The sequence below is a fragment of the Daucus carota genome, chromosome 8, assembly GCF_001625215.2.
Source record: "Daucus carota subsp. sativus chromosome 8, DH1 v3.0, whole genome shotgun sequence".
In the NCBI taxonomy this organism is placed as follows: domain Eukaryota; kingdom Viridiplantae; phylum Streptophyta; class Magnoliopsida; order Apiales; family Apiaceae; genus Daucus; species Daucus carota.
Window position 1 is genome coordinate 21,954,744 of NC_030388.2, and position 13,337 is coordinate 21,968,080.

Here is a 13,337-nt window from a genome sequence, read left to right on the forward strand (position 1 = left end):
AAATGTACTTCAGCCTATGTGGAAAGGGTTGAACACATATCAGTGGTCAAGAAAAACGTCTTCGTCGGATGTGGGCGGATTAATTAAATTTGAACATGGGAGTCTTAAATCTCACGAGTGATATGACATTAGATGAGAAACATTGAAGACGGCGTATTACAGGAGTTGAGGTTCAGTCTCGGTTTAGAGCGGGTCAGTTCACTCTGCAGAAACATATGGCTCAGAGTCTCCTTATTAACCGTTTGAAGAATTTCATGGCCTTTATTGACTCCAGTTTTACGGTTATGGCACTTTGGTTTGAATTAAAAACTCACATCATTCAATAACAAAAGATTTCACGACAAAAGTGAGCCCATGTTTAGAAAATCATGAGCCAAGATACTATTTACATATATATCACACAATACTTTATCTTGCACTAAGCCACGAGTTTTCACAGAAATAATCTTCCTATTTTTTTCGAATAAGGGCATGGTCTACATATATTTTACCCTCCACTACCCAGACCTGTTCTAAGCATGATATACTGTGTACGTATGGTTTGGTTCTACCATGTACTGAGAAACAAAAAATGAAATAGCTGCCAGATAATGAGTTGTAGTGAGAACTCAATTTGTTTTTATACATCGTTGCTGTAGTTCTTTCAAATAACAAATAATTAGCTTGATTCTCAGTTGCTAATACAACTTCAAATCATACATCTCATATTTTAATATAATTACTGGACACAGAAGAAAGGATCTGTACAGTCTGCATTCTGACGGTAACCAATAGATGTAAACATCGTGCCCTTACGAAACATTACTTCTTCTTGTACATGTTGTCAATGATATTCTGCAACAGGAAATCCCATCTCAGTTTCAATGACGAAAGAAAAAAAAATCGTAACTTCATATAATTTAAGCACAAAATATTTCATAATCCACAGGGGAGGGTTCTCTGAACCCAATTAGGGTATGAAATATATTTGGTTAGAAAAGGTGACTTATAGGACCGTCACCCGAAATTGATTCCTTTAAATGAACAAGTATACTCAGGAAAGTGACTATAACATCGTCCAGTAGTATGAGTCCATGGGCACAGCCCCATAGAGGGAAGATGCAGGTAAACAACAATAAACAGGCCATAAAACTTTTACAGTTGACTATACCTACTTTGACCATCATAACTGAAAAATCATGGATTTCTGTATATCTTTAATAATTGTTCTGAAGAGTAAGTGAGCATAACATTGCAAAATTTTAGGGAAATAAGATAAAGCTACCTGATAGTACTTAAGCATCTGCGGCCTTTTCTTCTTATATGTAGGAGTGATAAGGTCGCGATCCATGTCAAATGGGAGAGGGTCAAGGTGAACAGCCCTAATGAATTCAAATCCTTTCAGCTGCCAAAAAAATAAAGATAAAAAATGATGAATATTCTATTTCCTGTCTGTGCCGTCTAAAGAAAACACACACAGACAATTCATTGGTACCAATACTAGAAACTTGTAAAGTACTCAAGATGTGATATGAGGTGAACCTTTTTTTCTTTTCCGATCTTTGACAGTTCTTTAAGTATGTATTCTTTCACTTTGTCATTTTGACATTGAGAATCAAAATCCCCCGACACCCCATTTTCTTTACACCAGTGCTCAATAGCTTGTATATTTGGGTTCACCACAGCAACAAGGAAAGACTCAAAGCTATTTCCGTACACCCATATCTGATTCAAGATGGAAGTATTAATCTCAAAACAAAGCACAAGTGATGTAGAGTAAGATCTTTTAGTTTTATAGCTCTACTATATGTATACAAGCTAGAAAGTACTTCAGTTAACAAGCAACAAACAATACAAAACACAGATAACTTTACCTATTTCTATAAAATACAGATGGGTTCATCATATGATACAACCCCATGTCAAACTAATTTCCACTGGAGAGGGCATGTACATAGAGGTAATGACAACTTCCATATATAAGGGCATAGAAAATAAAAATGTCAGGCAGCTGAAGTATTAGTAAACTTCATTTAGAGTAAAAAGATTATAAATCACATTGGAATACTTCTTTCAATGGTGCGTCTCTTCTGGCAAATTGAGGAGAATGTTAAATGTAGTTACCCGTGCCGGAGGGGGGGGGGGGGGGGGGTAGTTTTATAAAACTGCAGGAGTTGTTCACTCAAAGTGAGGTTAATATAATAAAATTAAACCTTGTGCAACCAAAGGAAAATACTCATTTTCTCTTTTTGTTTAAATTGTCAAGACTAAAGGCATATCGAGTGCTCGATTTCTTTTTGCAAAACAACAAAACAGATGTGCTTATATCCCAAATTACCCTTTCGGTAAATATAATAACGATGACTATAAATTCAAAAAAATGGCATACCAAGGATGATATAGTTTACTGATCTATTCATAAAAGTTTGTCACGCTTAAATATGATACTCGTGTAATGAAATGATGAGAGATTTTTATAAAAATTGCCAAGCGCCTACCGAGTCAATGGCAGCAACAAGACCATATATATTCTCCAAATTTTCTACTGCCACATATTCTCCTTGAGCAAGCTTAAAAATGTTCTTCTTGCGGTCAATGATTTTCATGGCTCCATTGGGTTGCCACTCACCAATATCCCCTGCAATAAATCATTGTCAGGCATGATGTTCATGGCTAAATGTGAGTGCATTGCTGCAAGGAATCCAAATCAAGTTATGATTTAAATTTTTGCAGACCTGTATGGAACCACCCATCAACCAGAACCTCTTTCGTGAGGTCTTCACGTTTGTAATAACCTGAAAACAAGGTGTCCCCTCGTATGCATATCTCTCCGCGTGGAGTAGCGGAAAGGGCATCATAACCCATTTCAGGGACAGATTCTAGACGTGCAATCACATTAGGTACTGGAGGACCCACTGTACCCAGCATAGTCTGCTCATTTGGTATTGAGACAAATGACCCTGCACAAGTTTCTGTGAGGCCTGCAGAGGTATAAAGAGATAGAGAAATTGATCAGCAATAAGTAACAAGTATGAACATTCCCTTTCTTTATGAATTCCAATGTATTACAAAATTTACCAGCATAGACCAAAATTCAGATATAAAATCTAATACAAACAATCAAACATAAAATCAAGTTTCATACCTGCAAACCTATAACTAGGGAATAATTATAGACTTAGGGCTACTACTCACCTCAGCAGAACAGATAATTATGTATATTATCGAAAACCACACAAAGTTATGGAATACTTTTACGGAACATTTATCTTTATTAAACTCTTAATTTTTTGGGATAGTTACTTATGAACGAGGTTACACTGAAGCAGCAAAGTGTCTAGGATGGTAGGATGAACGGACATAGGAAATGAAATGTTGATTAGGAGGCTCTACACTTTTCAGGTAACATAAACAGCATTCAGTTTACACATTATAGGTATACCAGCCAATACTTAAAGAAAGAATCAAGAGGATAAGAACTTCACACAAAAACACTGTAATACTTATTACAAGATTTTCCAGTAATATTCCCTTCTCCAAATACAAGGCAAACTTTAGCAAAGTTATGGTGTCCTAGAAAGACGTTAATACTTATCACAAGATTTCCCAGTAATTTTCCACCTCCATACAAGGCAAACTTTAGTAAAGTTATGGTGTCCTAGAAAGACATTGTGCGATACCTTCTTACTTTGAAAAAATATAGCAGAAAGGGATCCATTTGTAAACCCAAGATGAGGACTAATTGAATAATATATTTACAAATCGATAACGCTTATTCAAGAGCAAATAATAATATCATGTGGGAAATCATATCCCAACCATTCTAGTATCATACTGAAATGGATTCAGTGTAACTATTCGCAAATCTGTGTCCGAAACATTTGAGCTTAATTCTGAATTTTATATACAAACCTGTAGCTGGTAAAATAGAGCTAATATAGTTTTTACTAAAGTGGCTAATATTAATCTAGCGTACCACATACGGTACCTGTGAGAAGCCAACTCCCTGGATAGATAAGTTAATACAAAATATAATAATATGATTAGCGAAGTGCATCTCAAAGAAGCTGCAGGGCAGATAATAAATTAGAAATTAGACACATGAATAAGACTTTCAGCTGATACTGTGAATGATAACGGCAAAGCTTTCTCAAACTGACCAGCATAACAGACTTATAATCTTCTACCTAAAAAACATGATGATGAGAACATAATAATCAAGAAAATTCAACACCTGTGAATATTACTTACCATATCCTTGAAGGACATGACAGCAGGTCACCACTTTAAGATAAGCTTCAACATGGCTAGCAAGGGGTGCAGCCCCAGATAAAATGAGCCTTACTCTACCTCCCAAACCTTGCTTAACCTGGTTAAGGAGAAATTGATGAGCCTTTTATGTAAAAATGTTGATTAAACAGTATTTATTAAAATTTCCGCACCTTACTAAATACAACTTTATCACAAAGTGGAGCTGCATCCTCATGTTTCTTCCCCTTATTCATGCCACGTAATTTGCTTCAGAATATTCAAAAATCATAGGCTAATAAGTAATAACATAATAAAAAATAAAATATTTGAATATCACCTCATCATGTTACATGGCAGGTCATGAGGTTACTGATTTATAAACGTTTAAGTATAAAATGTCATTTGATATAGAGTACCATATTTTTCGAAGTCCAGTAATCTGGGGTCTATATTGTGGGACGGGGGTGGGGGTGGGGGTTGACGATGTTGTCTACGTCCAGAAAGAGGCTTAGCTTGAGGCCTCAATCATTGTATGCAGTATGCACAAAAGATCACAAATTTAGATGGTCTGATTTTACTTACTACGAGTACGCGACATTAAACAACGTGTTCTTCAGGAAACCGCCTGCAGAGATCTTCTGTGTCAGACCTACAGTTGCACAGTTGTCACGACTATTAATCACATCTATCAATCATATTTGGACCAAAGCAGAAAACATCAGCAAAGATATTATCAATTCTTGGTAAACTGAACTTAAGAACGCTAATTTGTAATATCATATGATTAAATAGGTTGCAGTTGTTCCTCACATTTTGTGTTGGAAAAAGAAAACCTTTGCCGAATTACACCCTGTAAAAATTACTATGATTGCAATGCCCTTTATTTATTTATTTTTTGGATTGATAACAGCTCGAGGTATTCATTCCTAGCAACTAGCAAATGATAAACAAATGGATACTACAGCAACTATGCTTATACAATGTGGTAAACAACTACGCAACCTTGCAACAATAAGGATCAAGAGACGAAGGCATTATAAGTTAAGAAAATATTGAAAACTTACCAGAATAGATTCTATCTAAAACTCGAGGTACAGCACAGAAGACAGTCGGCTTTAGCACTCCAATGTCTTCAACTAACAATTTCACATCCTGAGAATGTAAAATGGCCCCTACATTAACTAAAATTCAAAACTCATACTTGATGAATATAACATGTAGCCAACATACCCCACGCCAGAATCCAATTTGCGCCCCATGGCTGATAAAGCACTCTTCAATAATGCGGTCAAATATATGTGCCAGGGGAAGATACGAAAGATAAACATCTTTCACTGTTAACTGCCAAAACGGGAAAGTAAACAACCGAGAGCGAATAAAAAACAAGGAGATCAAAAAGAACAAAAAAGAAAAAAAATGGGTCTCACATAAAGAGGAAAGTGTTTTCCTTAATAAAAAGAGGTTTAGCATGTTGATGACATTAAAGGAGCAGGAGTATAAGTAGTGGTTATTTACCGGTTCATTCACACCCTGCAGGAAGCGGTTCACCGCAGCTATAATAGTAACAATGCTGTTGTTGGAAATTAAGACACCCTTGGGGTCACCTGTAGTTCCACTGGTGTACATTATTGTGCATATGTCAGTTTTCTTTTTTACTGGAAGCTCAAAGTGTTTATCATCTCCCTGCACAAAACGTAGAGTTTGATGCTTTATACGTATAAAAATTTGTAATTACAGACTAGATATAGTAGGTTTATATAGATACTTTTAATCACCACACACACATAGAGGGGCAAATAAATATATGATTTCTCCATGACACAAGCTTGTGAAATTAGTGCTATAAATTTATAAAATTTAGACTATCCTACAGATAGCTAGTACTTATGCATTAAAAAAAACACTCGAGTTTGAACAAAAAAAATTCAGCTCCTTGACTGACAATAATTTAATATCAAAAACTGATTTTCTAGTGAAAAGCTGGACAGGGACAGTAGATAATGCAAGATTTTCACATAAACTTGTTAACACGACTTTTGATACAGGAAAGAGTGATGTTCAACATAAACTTCACAAAGTAGGACATTACAATTTGAAACTGAAGTAGAACTTACCAGCAGCAAGAATTCATCCCAAGAATATGTTGCCACACCTAGCTTCTCAGCTTCTTCCCTTTGTTCATGAGTTACCTTTCCGAAGCTTACAATTGCTACAAAGAATTATTATATGATTAAATTATAATTTTGCATGCGTTGGAAGGAAATAGTTAATTATCTGCAACTTACTTTTTACGTACTCGGTTGTCTTGGGAAATGTTTTAAATACCTGAAAAGACAAGAAGGTGTGGACCAAAATAAATTCCAGCATATGGAAAAATGTTGACAATATCCCAAATATAGTCCATAATGTGAGTACTTGTAACCGCCAAGAATTTGAAAAAAAAAATAGTGATATGTGAATTTATCAACCTAAACAGTACTTATATCATGAAAGCAGTAAGAATTGAAAACCAAAAAATTTACTACGAGGCCAGGTCCGACAAATTTTCACAAAAACTTAAGAAGAAATGTTTACCTCTGAAATCTTTTTTTCTTCTGCGAACACAATTGAAACCTCAGCATGGCAAATGACAAATTCAACAGCATCAGCACCTACACCACGCTAATGACTTGTCAAACCATGTAAAATTAAAATTACTTCTTTTTTTTACTTAACTCTTTCCTATTAGGTGGTGGGCTGCCTAAGCACTTAAAAGGTAAAAGCTGTCACGTTTGATATTTCTGAACTTTTGAATGTTACACATATTTGAATTCATAACAATTTTTAATTGCAAAACTGTGCAAATGTGCAATTAGTGCACATATTCAAGATATTGGATCTAACGGCAAATTAATATGTAATAAGGTGTTTTTGTTTTCTTAGTTGTGTAAAAAAAAACTGCAAATCATTGTAATAAATACATACCCAAGGTGTCGTATAGAGGAACACAACGTAATCCATGAGCATTACAAGCCTGCATTCGTTCATTTTGTCAGGATATATCACAGAAGTACTATCTCACAAATAGGTCAAATCTTTCTAACACATGTGAAAGAGAGCGCCACAATAAGTAGAATAAAGTAAATTGATTCAAACATATGTAACAACAATTATTATAAGCTTAATTGCAAGTAAGAAATCAGACATATGTCAACATGTAGTTGCCTGAGTAGAGCAACTGTCAGGACTCTGATTATTACCAGCCCTAATGAGGTCCCGCAAATTTTCACAATAAACAGGTAAGAGCATAAGCATGTAGTAAGTGTAATATTATTTTGATCATTTTTAGTTCAGTTCAGCCCCGGAAAGAAAATAATGCTAAGTCCGGCCCTGTATTTACTAGCACTCTAACTCCGTTAGGTTTATCAAGGATGAACATGATCCAGTGCTAGTGAAAGATAACGACACTAAGGAGAGATGGGGTATATTTTTCCGTGAGTTGTTTAATAGTCAATAGGGCCGAGGTAGAACTGGTCACACTAATCTGATTGCCCCTGGGTTTGGAACCTTGGAAATAATATAAAGTTATATGCGGGATATTTTGTTGCTTTAGCTGCGGTAGGTGTTTGCTTATTCATTTGAATGACATACGCTGATACGCTCATACGCATACAATTTAAACCCTACCCTAATGTGCAAATAAAAGAATTAACCTTACATCTAAATGTAGAAATATTCCATCAGTCCGTGAATAACATTATTAGGTGTACTTTATTGCAATGGTAGGCCCGAAACTTATGTACAGGGTGGTTCCATAGCTTATGGTCAAAATAAAAAATTAATCAGAAGTATACTTAGGATATTAAGAGGAAACATAGGAGAAAACTGGGAAAGAAGGAAGAGAATGAGGCTGCATTGGTGTTTGTGACTACCCAGAGCAACTACACTCTACTTATAGAATACAGAAACTCTAGCACATGTAGTTTGAAAATTAGATCATTATACCAAACATACATATATCACCAGTTTACCACATTACACATGCGGAGAAAAGTCAGTAATCAAGAAAAAAGTTTTTGGAAACCACCTCTGCCAACTAATATAAAGCAAAGTGAAAAAGGAATCCGCATAATATATATGTCTACAAGTAAAAAATCGGCCTTTTGAGGTATGCTATTTTGTAATCAATGATCAAAAGTCAAAGTTGTCACAAGAAAATGGCCTGAAGGATAATATTTGCATAATGAGAAGGATACATAATGCAAATAGTAGCAATGTCAGCTCAAGCTGAATTATAATATCTTGTGAACAACAATTAAAAAGTTTTATTACAAATTAAATCCAAAAGAAGAAATACCTCCATGCTAATGACCCATCCTTCAGAATTGGCACCATATATACCACACCTTCCTCCCTGAAATCCATATCAAAGTTCCGTATAAATACAAAACGCATCGGAGCTATACAAATTTGATAATAATTATTGATATCAAGAGAATATCTTCCAAATGTAATAACCGCTAACTGATGATATAGAATATGTACGACAAAGACAATAATCACAACGTTAAAGGATATACCCGATGAAATTTCATGTCAGCATACTTGTTATTGCGTATATAATAATTACTTAACAGAAACGAAAAACAATTTTTTGAAGCAGCAAGCTGCCATAAGCAAAATGTATCATAAAGAACAATGATTTCACGCACTAATTATAATCACTTACTGGTTCAACACCACAACTGCGAATAGCATTTCCAACTTTGATCACCATGTCGTACACTTGTTTGTATGTCAACCACACATAATCTCCATGCTTCATGTAAAACAACAAAACTAACCTCAGCTCCACTAAAAAAAAAAGCTTAATTACGAGCTTATAGTTTTCAACACAAACTTACCGTCCCATTCACAAACTCACGGTGACCAAGCATCGGATTATTGGGATACTTCTCCGCCGACATGCTGTAACATTAACATATAATCACTCAACACAATTTCAACCGAATATCAAACTTCAATATGAAAAGTCAAATATCAATGTAAAAAGTCAAATATCATCCTCCTTGTCATAAACTAAAACCACACAAGGAATCAAATCTACACTGTCTATTTCCTAAAATGTAAATCAGTAACAAATTGATACAATTCTAAAAATGAATAATTACAATTCTATAAATCCACAACATATATATATTTAAAATGCTACCAAAAAAATGCACAACATATAACAATTTTAAACTCAAAACAACATATACTAATACACGAAAAGACCATAACCAAGTGTTCTCACGCTAAAACTGTTCTCGAGCCGCTATATATCATTAATAATAAAATTTAATAAATAAATGGAAAGGTACCGAAAAATGTCCCAACAGCTCTCCATGCCGGGAATAGGCGGCTCAACACCGAAGGTGCTGCGATAAACCGGTCCCATGGCCGGTCTACCATTGGCCGCCGGTTGAGCCGGTTCAACTTCCTCTATATATCTCTTAATCGGCATCGTGAAGCGCTACGAAACTGCGGAGAGATTTGTGGTGAAGAAGTAGTTGAGTTTTGGTAGTTTGAAGAAATAAACTAAAGTGCAGGAACAGAAGAGTTCGATATATTTGACTAATTAGAGACAAAATGTACAGAGACAGATGTGTTGTAAGTTTACGACTTTTATATGTTTGGCGTCAGCTAGGACACTAGTGCTACCTATTTTTTGTGTCTTAGATGCGTGAGATTTGTCTAAATTCTTGGGTTTTATGGGTTGGTGTCGAATTTAATTTAAGTGGATTCAATTTTCGATAGGGATGTGACATATATCTGCTGCTACATTTACATCTAAATTATGTTAGAGCAAGTCCAAGAGTGCCTCAAATTGATGTCCTAAATCAAAATTTAAGGCATTTGAAGCAAATGAGTGCTCCAACAATGTCCTAGTGGTGCCTTAAAACACTAGGACATCTCTCAAATGCCTTATTTTTGAGGCACAAGTATGCATGTCCTAAATTATTTGTACCAATAAAAAATTAGCTTTCACTCATTTCAACACATCTCTCTCCTCTCTCTTTTTCATTTCCCTCCAACAATAATTCAAATATATTACTATTTTAATTATAAGGCACATTAATAAGGCATGTTGTTGGAGTTGGTATATTAAAATGATGTCCTAAATCACTAGGACACTATTTTTTATTATATTTATAAGGCAATTGTTAGGACATTGTTGGACTTGCTCTTAAGAAGACAGAAGTTATTGACATGGGTCGCGGTATTTAATATTTTATTATGATTTTCGGTACCGTACGGGAAAAATCATATAATATATTGTGTATAATATATATATTTATTATATGTAATTTATGATATATTTTCAAATAAATTTACTCACATTTATCTTTTCAGTTATTATTTATATTCTATATTATAGAATAAATATGAATATTTGGAATTAAACCGTTTCGAATGCGGGATAATCTGAAAAAAAAACTGAGTAGGACAATTCGATACAAAATTATAATTAATAATTATAATTATATTGGTTTCAAATAATTATAATTATTAAAGTGTTTGAGAAAAATAGAAATTACAAGTCAAGCTCGTATTTCCCTATTTTTAACATTTGTTTCACGAATTCTTAAAAGCACTTATTACTTCCTTATACAAATGTGTAAAGAAGATAGAAGTAAAAAGCAGGAGCAAGTGCCCTTGCCCAAAACCGGGCGTAGACTTCGAAATCTTTATTTATGAAAAATGATGTGGGATTTCATAAATTTTAGAATTAATGTCCAGAATAATGAGTTGGAAAAAATGGCATCAATATCAGTTAATAACGCATGATAATTTAATATTTTTAATTTGAGAAGAAACGCTAGATCGTGTAGCGTTATGGTGTTTTAACCTCAGCAAAAACGCTACACTGTGTAGTTTTTTGTAGGGTTAACCTAACATAACGCTAGATTTTAACGTTATATTCTTTTAACCGTAACAGAACGCTAGATGATGTAATGTTAATAGATATATTTGACGTTATTTTTACAGATCTTGATATTTGTGATATTAATAGTGAAGGTAGGGGCGAACGCCATTTATTCATGAACCGGTATCTACATCAAATAATAATAAGTCAACCCCACGTTAAAGCGAACTACTTGGATTTGATTTATAGCAACAACGAACCAATTATAATTTCCCATTTTTGTGAAGACTGAGACGTGCCAAGTTGTATTGTGATCCTTCTAGTATGATGAATAGTCCCCCTCTTGCATCACTAAAATTTGTATTTTTGCCAAAAGTAATTAAATAATTTCGTGACGTGTACAGTAATATTCAAATTGAGGCAGCTTCTCCCTCCGTCCCACAATACATGTCTCTTTTGAAAAAATTACGCATATTAAGAAAGCATTGATTAGATAAAATTTTCTCACTTCTACCCCTAATAAATGCATGAATGTAGACTCTTATTCAACCTCCATTAATTGTTATACAACTTTCAAGAAGGGTAATTTTGAAATATTTGCAATATATTTGCATTGGAAACTAAAAGTAGACATGTATTGTGGGACAATTTTTTTTTCCAAAAGAGTAAGGGGTCGTTTGGTTCGAAGGGTGATATCGGGTTGGAATGAGGAATCGGGTTAAGCTGGTATGGGTTTGAGGTATCATATCTGATGTCATGTGTTTGGTTGAGTGCTGGAATCGATATATACAATTTTTGTAAAAAATAAGTTATTAATTTATATTAATTAAAAAAATTAATAAAATTATTATTATTATATATTTTTGCATCATTGATTTAATTTTGTATAAAACATTAATATTTGATTACTTAAATAGAGACAAAAAAATCAAAAATGAATAGATTCTCATACCTCCATCTCAAACCCACCTCCCCACCTAGGTATCAAAAACTCATACCTTGGGGGTTTAAGGTATGGGTTTGAAATTTTATTTTCACCAACCAAACACCATGTATGGGTTTGGAATGAACAAACCCCATACCTGATTCCACATACCTATAAACCAAACGACCCCTAAAAAGTTAGCATTTGTGGATAAGGGTTGAATTTATTGAATGTAATATTCTTTATAATCTTCGATCACTTGAGCATCAAACAAATTTGATTTAGTCCGGGTATTAGGCTGCGAGATTGATTATGCAGAGCATTTATCAGAATATAACAGTCGTTTTCTAATGTTTTTTTATTCAAAATATTTTATTATCTAATCCTTGAAAATAATCGGAGACATTTAGGTAATAAACTTCAATATTTGATTAAAAAAAGACTAATAAGACCTCTTTTTCTACTATGTTCTAGGTAATTTTGTTGTTATTATGTTGTAGGTACCCGTAGATATATTATTTTACTTAAAAAACTTATTTTCATATATGTTTATTGATAAATATTTTTAAACACATAACGACCTTAGCTTTTAAAAAAAAAAAACAACTAGTTTTTCCGTTATGTATTAAACAGAACGCTTAATCTATATACTTCTTAAAGCATGAGTGATTTTTTAAGGCTATTCTGGTAATTTCACATGCTCTTGGATCAACCCATTATCCATCTGGATCAACCCGGTCTCTTTCCTATTCAAATTAACACTGTAATTTCAAATTTCGGATCTTCATGTAACCCGACCCAGATAATGTTGGATCTCATAGCATCTTCCAACCACATGAGAGTTTGTAAATGGCATTGAATTCGGTTCCTCCAATCATGGCACTCATTACTAAGTCTGATTAATTTCAAATTCAAACATGATATTTAATCATAACAAATCCATTCTTAATTATCTTAATCAATCTCTTCCTCCTCCATTATGCTCTCTGCTATTTGATCATTTTTTTCCTCTCTCGATTTGCAGATTGTTTGGTAGTAACATTTTTTTTATATTGTAGTGATAACGGTGGTCGTGTTTTTTTGGCATGAAGACGGATTCAATGTCGTCAACAAGTTTTGCAATCCTTTCTATGCTAGGTGATGTTGCGTTGATCCGTGTATGCATCAGGTAGTATCCATCAAAGTCCTTTTCCGACGATGCTTTGACAAAGGATGATGTCTCGAAGTCAAAAAGAGAATAACACCATTGGCCGTGAAATAGGTCTGCATTATATCCAGCTTAATTTACAATAT

General features: G+C 34.1%; 1 protein-coding gene across 1 annotated transcript; it reads right to left on the reverse strand.

The window, feature by feature from the left end:
• Positions 1–555: 555 nt before the first annotated feature.
• Positions 556–9,934, reverse strand: LOC108200028 (long chain acyl-CoA synthetase 4). The gene is made up of 19 exons (XM_017368085.2): positions 9,573–9,934; positions 9,114–9,177; positions 8,939–9,028; positions 8,567–8,623; positions 7,195–7,243; positions 6,805–6,881; positions 6,516–6,555; positions 6,345–6,439; positions 5,746–5,913; positions 5,461–5,571; positions 5,295–5,382; positions 4,813–4,879; positions 4,422–4,497; positions 4,231–4,348; positions 2,715–2,960; positions 2,478–2,617; positions 1,522–1,704; positions 1,265–1,384; positions 556–834 (listed from the first exon to the last, which is right to left on the reverse strand). The coding sequence occupies exons 1-19, from the start codon at positions 9,713–9,715 to the stop codon at positions 802–804; spliced, it is 1,965 nt and encodes a 654-aa protein (XP_017223574.1). The 5' UTR covers positions 9,716–9,934; the 3' UTR covers positions 556–801.
• Positions 9,935–13,337: the final 3,403 nt, after the last annotated feature.